The sequence below is a fragment of the Bombus fervidus genome, unplaced genomic scaffold (genome assembly GCF_041682495.2).
Source record: "Bombus fervidus isolate BK054 unplaced genomic scaffold, iyBomFerv1 scaffold0102, whole genome shotgun sequence".
Taxonomy (NCBI): Eukaryota; Metazoa; Arthropoda; class Insecta; order Hymenoptera; family Apidae; genus Bombus; species Bombus fervidus.
In genome coordinates this window covers 1-14,797 of record NW_027212664.1, presented here as the reverse complement: position 1 = coordinate 14,797, position 14,797 = coordinate 1, and the positions used below count along the sequence as shown (strand labels likewise).

The 14,797-nt window shown below is 36.9% G+C and overlaps 1 protein-coding gene across 1 annotated transcript; it reads right to left on the bottom strand.

Moving 5' to 3' along the window:
- Positions 1 to 817: 817 nt before the first annotated feature.
- On the bottom strand, positions 818 to 2,131 carry LOC139997528 (large ribosomal subunit protein eL18-like). Its single transcript, XM_072021674.1, has 3 exons — positions 1,886 to 2,131; positions 1,148 to 1,354; positions 818 to 1,036 (listed from the first exon to the last, which is right to left on the bottom strand). The coding sequence occupies exons 2-3, from the start codon at positions 1,286 to 1,288 to the stop codon at positions 818 to 820; spliced, it is 360 nt and encodes a 119-aa protein (XP_071877775.1). The 5' UTR covers positions 1,289 to 1,354; positions 1,886 to 2,131.
- Positions 2,132 to 14,797: the final 12,666 nt, after the last annotated feature.

Below are 14,797 nucleotides of genomic sequence, written 5' to 3'. Positions count from 1 at the left end.
TTTTATGATAAAACACTAATGAATGCATCAGTCTCCACGTAGAGAATAATGCATCGATTGATATAATATACATACATATGTATATATTCATAATTTCTTTCAATGGTAGCTTATGTTACACAAAATATATAACTTTATATTATATTCCTCACTAACATCATGGCATTTTGTTGCGTTATATTAAATATTTAATCAGCACTTTGAAACATGATAATAAAACGTGGTAAAGATGATAATTTCATTTTATAATATTAAGATATTTTAGCAGCATAACATTTCAGGTTGTACAATACAAACTTGTGCAGTGCTACCACTATAATAATAAATAAAATTATTTACGTTTTACATTAATGTATATTTTATTTATTTGTTAGAATAGTTCTTTTAATTTTTTCAACATTCTTAAGTTAATCTTTATAACTTATATTTTTTCTTGCATTCTAGAATTGAGAAAGATGTTATGAAAAATTCTGTTATTTATAATCAATGTAGAGCCATGTAGTTTTAGCTTAAATAGTTTTTCCATTAAAACAAAAGATATGATTAACACGCAATCATCCATTTACATACTTTGCATATACATTTACCGTTAACAATACAGATGAAATGAAATTTGAACATCGATTACGCCATCTAGATGTATTTTAGATACGAGTATTAGAGTTCGCTTTTCTCTTATTCTCCCCTCCTTTCCATCCATTTCCTTATCTGAATCAGCTGATTATTGTTTTCGTATTTTCAACGAATCTGCCCGTTAAACAAAATTTATTTTTTATAACCGCAGCTACGCCTACGTAGCTCTTGCTCTTTCAAACTTTCAACCCTTAGAGCGTACCAATGGTTTTGTATGGGAATGTGGTACGCCAGGTGCAGGTCCGAAGTGTTTAGCTGCTTCACGAGCTTTCCGACGACCTTGCACAAAAACAGTTTGTTTTCCGGTAGGTGTACGTAATGCTAATTTATCGAATGTGATTACTTCACCTCCAGCTTTTAATATACGTGCTCTAGCTCTTTCAGTAACACGTAGAGCACATACCTATAAAAAATTATGAAATTATACATTAATAATTTTTCCAACCAAATACAAAATAACATTTTATTTATACAAACTCAAAATTAAATTCTGATAATTATTTCTATTGCTTACTATAAGTCTAGGAATTTCAAAAATCCTAGCATCATCTGTCACTGTACCAACAATTACTGCAATTGCATGTCTTCGTTCAGGTTTCTTCATAAACCTGACAATACGTGCAAGAGATATGGGAGGACGGTGTATTTTACTCATAAAAAGTCTCTTAAGAACAATCTTATTAAACTTAGAATTTGTACGTCTTGCTAGGAAACGGTAAAGCTATAACAAAAATAAAACCATATACTTCTATATTTTTATTGTATAAAAAAATACTTTGATAAAAAATCACAATAATGTTTTACCAGTTTCATTGCGAAATTATAAAAAAAAAAAAAAAAAAATACAAATTTTGCATTAAAACGCAATAATGTATCATTTCCTAATAAGAAATATAAACTTTTATAAACTTTCTGAGTAGCATTGTGTCAGCTAATATAATCGTCTTCTACATAAAGAAAAAACACGGAATAGGAAAGTTGACTAAATTTTTCTAGCGAACGTTCAAATTGGATCAGACCATAATACAAACCACTGACACGGAGTGCGGTTCGCAAAAGAAATTTATCTGTTTCAAAACTCACGTGTTTATGACAACAATATAGTATTACATCAATTGTAATACGCAATTAATTTTCAACACAAGTTACAAGAGTAGCGTTAGTTTGTAAATAAAATACAAAATACAACTGGTACAAAATTAAAGAGGTAATAAGAAATATATATATTTAGAAATGCATGTAAAACACTTACTTTGACGAGAAGTCGTAAGTAGACATCTTGCGACTTAGGTTCTGTGCGCCGAACTTTCCTATCGTGTTTGTGGTTTATATCGATACCCTGTAAAGAAAATAATTTTTGTTAACTTACTTTAATATTTTTCAAATTTAACAAAGAATTTTATTTATATCGATTAACACAAATAAATCAAAACTCTATTGATTTTATAAATATAACAACGCCACTGCGCCACCCTACCATGTTGATACACCGGAAAAGAAACAGACGAGCTTATAGACAGATCAGATAGACCCGTGGAAACGGATGTCCAAGGGGGCGCTGTTAGACAATGGAAAATTGGCACGATGAATACTATGTAAAAACTATGGAGTGAACAACTTAATGTACAAATTTATATTAATTTTTCATCCAAATGAAAGTGGAAATAAACTAATTTAAAATAAATAAAGAAATAATGATCTGTTTGTGTGTACGTGCAGGGTAATCGTTATAGTAATATATCTGTATCCTTTTTATGAGAGATCTTGCGAAACCTTTTCGAGCCTTCTTTGCCGTTTCTTTAGCTATTCTAGTTTCTTCAATAATTTTTAATCGTTTTATTTCTTCTGGACTTCTTTCCGATACACCTAAAGAAAACCTACACGTGTGCGTTTATTTTAATAACTTCTATTTCAACAATGCTAATTTTTAATGGCTATTTGTTTTACTAAAAATTATGTATCTTACATACTCATGTTCCTCGTTATTTTGTACTCGTTGCAATTCCATTGTTAATACTTTTAATAATTGTGGGCAGTCAGCATCAAATATAAGTTTTACCATTCGACCATTCTAGTAGGATTGCTTCTATTGTAGCTTTAAAATTTATGTTAATTATATATTAAACTTACGTGTATGAACATCCATGTTGGTTCACTTTTCCCTTGAAAACGTTCTAAGTTCGTGATATAATCGCACATTGCCTATATTTATAGCAATACACATTAATTATTTACTCAACATCTATAATTATTTACAATTATAAAATTAGCATGGCGTAACTCAACGTATCTCCTCCAATTTCCATTTTGATTTTTTTAAGGGTGCTTACCATCCCTGTGCAGGGTCCACTCCATTCTGAATATATATGTCGACCACTGAAACGTTCGGATTGTTTAATTTTTAATTGCTTATAACTTTTACGTTTAATAATTTTTGAAAAAAAGAGAATACGTATCTGAAATTTTTGCTTCCTAAATTCATCTACATAATCAGTGAAAAATGAAATATGTTCCATTAAAAAATGTATACATTTATATCTTTGTCCCTCTCAAATTTATGTTTTGTCATAATTATATACCATGTAAAATGTTCGTGTCTATAAGTTTTACTTCTATTTGCTAGATAATGACACAATTATGAAGTAACACGCAATATAGACATGCTAAAATTGCTCATATTGAGGTTGTCTGATAGAGGAACGAGTGGATGAATTTGTAATAGAAAATATATTGAAATAAGTATAGGTATAGGTATAAGTACAGGTATAGCGTATACTGATCCAGATCCTCACTCTTGCAGTGTTACAATACAATAGAAGAAGCTATGATAGTATATATTTGTCGGGTTGGGGTTAACACTTGGATTTGGGGCGTGTAAAGAATCTGCGCCAGGGTCGCTCATCGTCGGTGTACTATCGATGATATCTTTTATTGTCGCAAATACAAGATAAACTACCGGTGTCGATACTCGAACGATAATGACAATGATCGCGGGGTCGGTATAGCGAATCCACGGCCCACGGGATAACTGATCTATTTTACTTCAAAGTCTAAGTCGAACTCGACTTACTCCTTGTGATGCAAGGATCGCTTGATTAACTCTTTACTAAGACGTGGATTATTCACTGATCGTACAAACACAATAGGTATCTAACTAATGCGACTGTAAGAAAAAGAATTACTTTCCGTCGCAACGACGCTGCAAAGGAAAACTATGGTGGGATGTGCCTAAGGGCACGAGGTCATCGGATTCGTCAAAGAAAACTTCCGCTCGAAGGGTGAGGGAAATAGACGTTGCTGTTAATTGGTTAATCTCCATGTTGGTGGTTAGAAAAGGATGCTAGCCGCTCTCGAGAGAGAGTTCCTAGCGGGAAACGTCGTACGTGAGGAAAGCAGATCTCACGTATCTTGCCGCAATAGGTTACAGATATACGGGCTGATATAATGAAGACTGTTTGCCAGTCTAAAGGACTTTAGTTAACCAGATCCTAAGATTTGTAATGGTTTCTCAGGCTATCTGAACATTAACTGCGAATGATGCGTCGGCATCTGGCGACCATCTCACCCAAAGAATGGGGTCTGTGTGTAGCCGCTGGAATGTCTCATTGTCAAGTGCCGGTACGGCCAATTCTTTAAAGGAAAGCTATGTAACTTCGTATCTCTGTTAGGTGGAACGTTCATCCCGTGGTCGTGGCTACACTCGGAGACCGGTCGTCGCCTCGAGCCCAAGCTCATTGTCTCAAGTTTCGAATGGCTGTGTTTGGGTTATTTCGTGAATGCTATTGAGGTTTTTCCAAGTAATTCCAACGGATGGCCCCGTTGTCCTTTCATCTCCGACATATATATATATATATATATATATTCGCCCAACGTGGGACTTGCACCCACGACCCTGAGATTAAAAGACTCATGCTCTACCGACTGAGCTTGCATGGCTTTGATGTACTATTACGTTATAACTTATAACGTTATATACTATTACCATATAACGTACAACGTTATATGCAATGACGTTATAACGCATAACGTTATATGGTATTACGTTATAGCGTCAGTCTCGCTCGGGCAACCGAGGCGAACAGATGTGTGTAAGCAAACGTGTGCTCCAGTCAAGTGATTCAGAGAAGTGCTACGAATAGTGATAGTGACAAACAATGCAACAGCAGATATCAACGATCAAGATTGCAACCAATGGAGAAAAATATTACATAAAAGGGTCGTCAGATTTACCAGGCTTACAGCAACAACAGCAAAATAATAACAACCAAAATGATATGGAAATAGAAGAAATGGAAGAGCAGCGGAGACAGGAGGAGTGCAGACACAACAACAAAATAAGTTACCAGGACGAAAACTGGAAGCTAGCAAAGACTAGCAAAAAACGTAAAATAATTCCAGGCACAAATGCTGCAGGAAACCCAGATACAGGAAAGCAGCGATGGCTGCAAGAATTACCTTTAAGAAACTCCTTCAGCTCACTAACGGAAGAAATAGACAATGACCCGACAAGCAAAACCACAACTAAAACACCTTACATATCAAAACCACCACCAATATTTGTTGAGGCCCAAATAATAAACCCGCTTATTGATCTACTAAACAATGTAGTCGGGAAGGATAACTACACAATAAAACAAACAAAATTAGAACAAGTAAAAATTCAAACAAACACCCCAGAAGTTTATAGGAAAGTGATAAATGAACTAAAGGAAAAAAATGCTATATACCACACGTACCAACTCAAAACAGAAAGGAGCTATAAAATAGTTATAAGAGGTTTACATCCAAAAACTAACACAAAAAAATTAAGTGAAGAATTAGGAAAAATTGGCCATGAAACAAGAGCAATAAACAATATGACAAGATGCGATACGAAGCAACCATTGCCACTATTCTTAATAGAACTGGAACCCAGAACCAATAACAAGGAAATCTATGAAATCAAAAAAATACTAAATACAATTGTAACAGTGGAACCACCACGCTACAAAAAAGATATACCACAATGCATGCGGTGTCAACAATACGGACACACAAAAAATTATTGCAATAGAAGCCCGGCATGTGTTAAATGTGCAAAAAATCACCTAACAATACACTGCCCATACACAGGAAAAATAGAAGAAGTTAAATGCTATAATTGTAACGGAAACCACTCAGCCAGCTACAAAGGATGTGAAATAAGGAAACAAATACAACGTAAACTGTTTCCTCCACTTCGCAACAGATCACACAATGACCATCAACCACAACAAAGTATAACGGATAACGAAACAACATTGAAAGCACAACACGAACTAAACGCTATAAGCAGAAACATAGATCCCCAAGGTAAACGAAGCTACGCACAAGTAACTAAAAACATTAGCAAACCAACGCTTGCAATCAATCAGAATGAAAACAATAACATCGAAGACGTTACAGACATCAAAGAAATGCTCAAACAATCCATTAAAGGTACGGAAATGTTAGGAAAAATGGTAAGTGATCTAAACACAATACTAAGACAACAAGCACAACAAACAACAATCATGTTACAACTACTCACTAACTTGCTAAGTAAAAAATAGAGATGGACATTTTGAAAATAGCAGTCTGGAACTCCAATGGCTTGCAACAGCGAGCCCACGAAACTAAAATATTTTTGTATAAAAATAATATTGATATACTACTTGTCTCAGAAACACATTTCACCCTAAAAAACTACATGAAAATACCGTACTACACCATATACGATACCAAACATCCCTTAGGTAAAGCACATGGAGGAACTGCAGTAATAATAAAAAATGACATCAAGCATCACTTACATAGTCAAACAAATCAAGAACACCTACAAGCAACCACTGTCACAATACAAACCAATGACAATTACTTCCAGATGTCAGCAGTATATGTACCTCCGAGACACAAAATGACACTTAAAAAATGGGAAGAGTACTTCCAATCCTTAGGCGACAAATATATAGCGGCAGGAGACTTTAATGCAAAGCATACATTATGGGGTTCGAGAATTAGCACGCCGAGAGGTAGAACATTGGAAAAATACATTAGAAGCAGCAACCTCAACGTACTATCTACAGGAAAACCAACGTACTGGCCGACAGACCCCAATAAAATACCTGACCTGTTGGATTTTGCAGTAACAAAAGGGCTAAATGTAAGCAAATTAAAAATAGCAACCAGCCTCGAGCTTAACTCCGACCATACACCAATTATAATAGAATATACAAGCAAACCACTACTTTATAACAAGTCAGAGTCACTTTGCAATAAAACCACTAACTGGCAAACTTTCAAAGAGCTGATCGAAAACAAAATCAACTGCAATATCCCGTTGAAAACACCTGAACACATTGAGCAGGCAGTAGCAACTTTGACAGAAATAATACAGGAAGCAGCGTGGGCAACCACCACCTATGAAACAAATAGCAGGCAATCAAAAATTATTCCGCAGGACATCCTAGACAAAATCAGGGAAAAAAGAAAAGCGAAAGCAAAATGGCAAAAACAGAGAACACGAGAAAACAAGAAAAACCTAAATAAACTTGCAAAGGAACTAAAGAATAAAATAAGGGAACATCATAATAACGAATTCTCAAAATTCATCGAATCACTATCCGCGCATGAGAATACCGACTACTCCCTATGGAAAGTCACTAACAAAATTAAGAAAACAGTAAAAACAATCCCAGCAATCAGAAAAATGGACAACACATGGGCCAGAACCAACGAAGAACAGGCATAAGAATTCTCAAAGCACCTACAAAATATATTTTCGCCGTATGAAATTAATAACAGCATCCCTGGATGGCAAACAAATGAAGAAGTGGAAAATGCCAGCAACACAACTGATAAACGCTGCACCATACTCAGCACAACAGCGCAAGAAGTTACAAACTTAATTGAGGCAACAAAGACAAGTAAAGCACCAGGATTTGACTTGATCAATGGGAAAATCTTAAAAAACCTTCCCCCAAAGGCAATAAGACTAACAACGATAATATTTAACGCAATTCTAAAAATACAGTACTTTCCTGCACTATGGAAAATAGCACAGATAGTGATGTTACCCAAACCAAACAAAAACCCACATCTAACTGCATCCTACAGGCCGATATCATTACTACCTGCGTTTTCCAAATTATTAGAGAAAATAATATATAACCGCTTAAAACCAACAATAGAAAAAGAAAAACTAATACCGAACCATCAATTTGGATTCAGGAATAAACACTCCACAATAGAACAAATGCATAGACTCGTCAATGAAATCTTACAGTCGCTTGAAACAAAACAATACTGCACAGCACTCTTTATGGATATCGAAAAAGCATTCGACAAAGTTAACCATGAAAAACTTCTTCAAACAATCAAAAAGCAATTTCCAGAACAAATCTACAAACTACTCAAAACTTACTTAAACAACAGAACCTTTGTAGTAAAAATAAATGGTGCATACTCTGAAATTAAGGACATCAAGGCAGGAGTACCGCAAGGAAGTGTCTTAGGACCAATATTATACACACTATACACGGCAGATATACCAACAACTGTCAACAGTAAAACACTGACGTTTGCGGACCATACGGCCATACTAGTGAGGCATGCAAATCTAGAAACGGCCGCCGCACTACTACAAGAACACACTACAAAAATAGAAAAATGGCTGCAAAAAAAACAAATAAAAGTGAACACCAGCAAGTGCAACCACATAACATTTACACTTAGAAAAGGAAAAACACCAGATATTCAACTGAACGGCGCCCATGTCACACACTCAAGGAATCATCTGATTAGTAAATAAATAGACCGAACACTCTGAAGGTCACACCCGTTGAAACAATGGATTAACGAGACCCCCTCCAAAGGGACTAGATCCTCGGTAGAGCGATAGACCTTCCTAAACGAGCGTAAATAGTCTGATATAGTATTTCGAACCTACCTGTTGTAACCGTCACTCAGTTGGATTTTCTATAATAAATTTGATCTTTGCGTATCAAATTCTATTTTCTTCACCCTATTTGTGAAAGAATCATTTCATTCGTGCCGCGGCGCGAGGACATCACCTGCGATATGTTAATTTCGCGATCTTTTGTGCCTCCGACGTGACACCCACATAGCACAAACAAAGCAAGTCAAATATCTAGGAATAAATTTAGACACACGCCTTACATGGAAGCACCATATAAAATCAATAATAAACAGAATAAGTGCAAAAAGGAAGCAGATGTACTGGTTAATCAATAGAAAATCTAAATTAAGCACAATGAATAAACTAAATATATACAAAACAGTAATCAAACCAATCTGGACATACGGAGTCCCATTATGGGGGACAGCAGCAATGAGTCACATAAGCAAAATAGAAATAGAGCAAGCAAAACTTTTAAGGACAATAGTTAACGCTCCATGATACGTCAGAAATGAAGACCTACGAAAAGATCTAAAAATTCCAACAGTCAAAGAGGAAATCGCTAGATACGCAAAAAAGTACAAAGAAAGACTTGCAGCACACCCAAACCAGCTGGCTGCTGAAAGAAATAAACCCAAAATAGAAAGAAGACTGAAGAGGAAGCATCCCGCAGACCTCGAAATAGAGATGCAATAGGAAACCTAGAAGATGGAACCCCGCTGGGGGTAACCATCCACATGCTATATTTTATTTATTTTTATTTATTTTTTTTATTTTTTATTTTTTTTATGCTTTTATTTTCTAAGCTATAATATTTTACCAAATGTCCTTCTGGAGAAATTGTAAAAATTTAACAAACAATCAATAAAAAAAAAAAAAAACGTTATAGCGTATAACGGTATATACCATTACGTTATAACGTATATCGTTATGAAGCATTACATTATAACCTATAACGTGATATGGTATTACCTTATAACGTATAACGTTATATTCTATTACGTTATGACGTATAGTGCTATATAATATTACTTTTTAACTTATAACGTTATATGCTATTACGTTATAACGTATGGCATTATATACTATTACCTTATAACCTCTAACGTTATATACTATTCCGTTATAACGTATAACGCTATATACTATAACCTTATTTTTTTTTTATTATACGTAGAGAAATCCTCATTGACAGTCGGTGTTGCTTTCGTAACACCCGAGTAATTTGGAACTCTTATAGACAAAAAATTCCACGGTGGTCGTCCTCACGTTTATAGTGGTTGTGCCCCGGGCTATCTTGCGAATTACTATCAGGGTGGTACGCCTCGTCATGTTCCAACTTAATAAGTGAGATATCCTTGTTTATGTTGGGCCGCTATGGGGGACCACACCACATAGCGTCGAGCTCCTTGTCTCGTCGCTCTAGCTGGATCGCGGGCTCTTTTCCTTTCTCTCTATGCCCGTTCCTTCGCGAGAATCACCTGCTCGCAGAAGGTGCGGAAGGCGGTGTATACCTGGCGCCCTCTCAGCATTGCTTCCACTGCAGCTTCGGGGGATACACTCGCTCCGATGACGATCTGATTGGCGCGTCGCGGTTCCGCCCACGCCGGGCAGAACTCCAACGTGTCCTGCGCCGTGCCTTCCTCTTCCTTGCAAAAAAAAAAAATATATATATTCGCCCAACGTGGGACTTGAACCCACGACCCTGAGATTAAAAGTCTCATGCTCTACCGACTGAGCTAGCCGGGCTGCCATATAACATTGCCATATAACATATGACGTTATATACTGTTACGATATAACGTATAACGTTATATTCTATTACGTTATAACGTATAACGTTATGTGGTATTTCCTTATAACGTATAACGTTATATACTATTACGATATAACATATATGGGTATACGGTACTACGTCAGAACGATTAACGTTATATACTATTTCCTTATAACGTAACGTAATGGTATTACCTTGTAGCGTATAACGTTATATACTGTTACGTCACAACGTATAAGGGTTTATGGTATTACCTTCGAGCGTATAACGTTATATACTATTTCCATATAACGTATAACGTACAACGTTATATGGTATTACGTTATAACGTGTAACGTTATATACTATTACCTTATAACGTATAACGTTATATGGTATTACGTGATATCGTGCAACGAAATATAATATTTCCTTATAACATATAACGTTATAAACTATTTCGTTGTAACGTATATCGTTATGTAGCATGCGTTATAACGTATAACGTTATATACTATTACCAAATAACGTGTAACGTATAACGTTATATACTATTACGTTATAACGTATAAGGTTATATGGTATTTCCTTATAGCTTATAACGTCATATACTATTACGTTATAACGTATAACGTTATATGGTACCACCTTACAGCGTATAACGTTATGTACTATTACCGTATAACGTATAACGTATATCGTTATGTGGCACTGCGTTATAACGTATAACGTTATATACTATTTGGTTACAAAGGATATCGATATGTAGCATTGCGTTATTACGTATAACGTTATATTGTCTTTCCTTATAACGTATAACGTTATATACTATTACGTTATAGCGTATATAATTATGTAGCATTATGTTGTAACGTATAACGTTATATATTATTACTTTATAACGTATATCGCAATGTAGCATTACGTTATACCGTAAATGTTTATATGGTATCAGCGTAGAGCGTATAACGTTATGTGATATTACCATGTATCGTATAACGTTATATAATATTACCATATAACGTATAACATATAACGTTATATGGTATAACGTAACGTTATAACGTAACACCATACAATGTTATACGTTATAACGTCATAATATGTAACATTATACGTTACAAGGTAATGCTACATAACGGTGAACGTTATAACGTAATAGGATATAACATTATACGTTATAACGTAATGCTACATAACGCTATTCGCTTGATATAATACCATATAACGTTATACTCTATAACGAAATGCTACATAACCTTACACGTTATAAGGTAATACCATATCACGTTATACGTTATAACGTAATACGATATAACTTTATACGTTATAACGTAATTGTATATAACGTTATACCTCATAAGATAATACCATATAACGTTGTATTTTATAACGCAATACCATGTAAAGTTATACGTTATGCGTTATATGATAATAGTGTATAACGTTATACGGTATGTGGTAATACCATATAACGTTATGCGTCATAACGTAATTGCATATAACGTGAAAAGTTATAATGTAATAGAATATAACGTAATAGTATATAACGTTATTCGTTATACCGTAACACCATATAATGCTATACGTTATTACGTCACAGTATATAACATTATACGTTACAAGGTAATGCTACATAACGATACACGCTATAACGTAATAGATTATAACGTCATACGTTATAAGGTAAAAGTATATAACGATATACGTAATGACGTAATACCATATAACGTTATACGTTATATCGTGGTACTATATTGCATTATACGTTATTACTTGATTCTACATAACGTTATACGTTAGTACGTAATACTATATAACGTTATACGTCATAGCGTAATGCGACATAACGTTATACGATTCAGATAATTCCATATAACGTTATACGCTGCAACGTAATTGTTACGCCACGAGGCTTTTTAGAGATCGTATTTCCAACCGTCGCTCGCGGCCCTCCAGCGTCGCAGATACATCCTCTTATCTGCCCGACGAAAAATATACATTGTATCGATGAGCGCATATTTATCACCAAATAACGAGTTCTGGAACCGTCGATCTCGGACCGTTATTTTCTAACGAAGAAGTCGGCCTGTGTGATCATCGGCGCGTGCGGTGGCGTGATCCGAGCATATGGGGGGGTCGTCTCCCCGAAAGACAAAGAATCGAAATCTGTAACCGATCAGTCTCATTCGAACACTCTAACCGATCAGTCTCATTCGAAATCTGTAACCGGGGAGTCCATTTTCGTCGTCCGAACAGTCAATAAGTCTACCACGGTTCTATCTTCAAATCAATCCGTTTGTAAAGTCTAACTATCTCATCGAGAGATATCGTCAAATCGGGTCACATTTTCTGTAACGCATAAGCTGTACTCATCGTCAAATACTTGTGACGCTCATAATATTGTGTAATCCATTGTTGAATATATACATCATATTAACCTGTTAACACAGTGTTAATTTCAATTAACCACCCCTGTTATCCTAACCGAAACACGGGGAACGACTAATTCGCGGCGTCGATTAGCCGAATCGTAGCGAGAATTTACGCCTCTCGCTGACGCGTTTTCCTCGCGACCGCGTCTCTCCACGAACGGTCGTAACATTTGGTCCTTCGAGCCGGATTCAGTGGTAAGTGAAAAGTGCACACCAGTGACACCCACTACCATACAGTGCCACGTGAATCCAACATAACCAGCAGCGGAAGCGTTACCACTCCAGCGAAGTCAGTAACGTCAAGGGGTCGTCACCTTGGAAGAGGCATAATTCGATGGTTGAAGACGCAACCATGCAGCCTCCCGCCGCAACTGGACAATCGTCAACATAACGATATTCAACAATTCCGATCGCACGACAAAACACGTCACTTTCGGGAAGAATCGCCTTCCTCACGAAACGTACGTCAACGACATTCCACTGCACAGGGACAAGCCACAACCTGCAGTCGGAACAACTTCAGTTTCACTACAACACGAGTGATCTTCGGGAAGAACGCCTTCCTCGCGAACATCACGATATCCCGCTGCACAGTGACGAGCGAGCACTGCAGCCGGAACAATTCTGCATCGGGAAACACCGATCACACATCACAAGTACCACCTTCGTTAACGAAGTATCTTCATCACAAAAAATGGCAAACGAAGCAAGAATCACCGCCTTGAAACAGGAGTACGACGATATAAGCGAAGAATTCAAGACCATATGGAGACTACTCGACCAATACGAACAGTCCGGGCAGCGCAACAAGGGCAGCTTAAAATTTTATCAAACACTGGTCGACGACAATTGGAAACAATTCAACATTGTCCTTAACAAATTGCTCGACATCGACGACAACGAACCTGAGGACTTATCGGATGTCTATTTAGACCTGACGGTACGATTGATTAGACTCAACAACATTGATTCTTCCTCAACGGATGCCTCCAACGCAGTGGCGAATCCAAAACTATCGAAATGCAACAGCAATACTTCCAGCAGTTACCAGAGACGTAAGAATAATCTAAATAATAACAGTAACAATGATCATACTCCGCCGATGGAGAATCTCGTATCGAGTCTAGCGCCGATTCCATCACATGACACGCGAAGTTCATTGCATAATACTCGCAGCGCGCCAACACGCGACTCGACGACGATCAAGTTCGCGTCCTCATTATCCGAAAAATCTGATTCAACGATACCGATCGCCGTGAATCAGACAACTTCTAACGTCCGCCGCTCATCGTCAATACGCGACCAGACGACAAGTACGGTAGCAACGTCTCTACTTGAACAATCTGATTCAACGTTACCGATCGCCGTGAATCAGACAATCTCTCACGTTTGCAACTCATCGCCAATACGCGGCTTAACGACAAACAAGCTCGCGTCATCAGTATCTGAACGATCTGATTCAACGCTACCAAACGCTGTGAATCAGACAACTTCGAACGTTCACTGCTCATTGCCTACACGCGACTCGACGACGACCAAGTTCGCGTCCTCATTATCCGAAAAATCTGATTCAACGATACCGATCGCCGTGAATCAGACAACTTCTAACGTCCGCTGCTCATCGCCTACACGCGACTCGACGACGACCAAGTTCGTGTCATCATTATCGGAACAATCTGATTCAACGCTACCAATCGGCTTGAATCAGACAATCTCTAACGTTCGCAACTCAGAGCCAAAACGCGATTCGACGACAAACAATTTCGCATTATCATTATCTGAACAATCTGATTCAACGCCAGCAAGCGCCTTGAATCAGACAACCTCTGCCACTCGCAACTCTTCGCCAACACGCGACTTGAAGACAACCTCTCACGATCCTCTGGACCGGAAAAAACTGAATCCCGTTCATGACAACAGAGTCAATTTCGAATCAAAACCTACAGCAGGGGTTTCGAAATCCATGATAAGATTCTCTAGGAACATTTCCTCCTCAATCAACATCTCAATGTTCAATCTGTCTTACAGCACGTTACCTGTATCATCTGAGAGCAGGAG

Bases quoted from the DNA above. Each gene is read 5' to 3' on its own strand.
- LOC139997528 (XM_072021674.1), bottom strand. From the start codon at position 1,288: ATGAGTAAAATACACCGTCCTCCCATATCTCTTGCACGTATTGTCAGG. The intron at 1,037-1,147 runs GTAAGCAATAGA...AATTTTTTATAG, and splicing joins TTGAAATTCCTAGACTTATA to GTATGTGCTCTACGTGTTAC.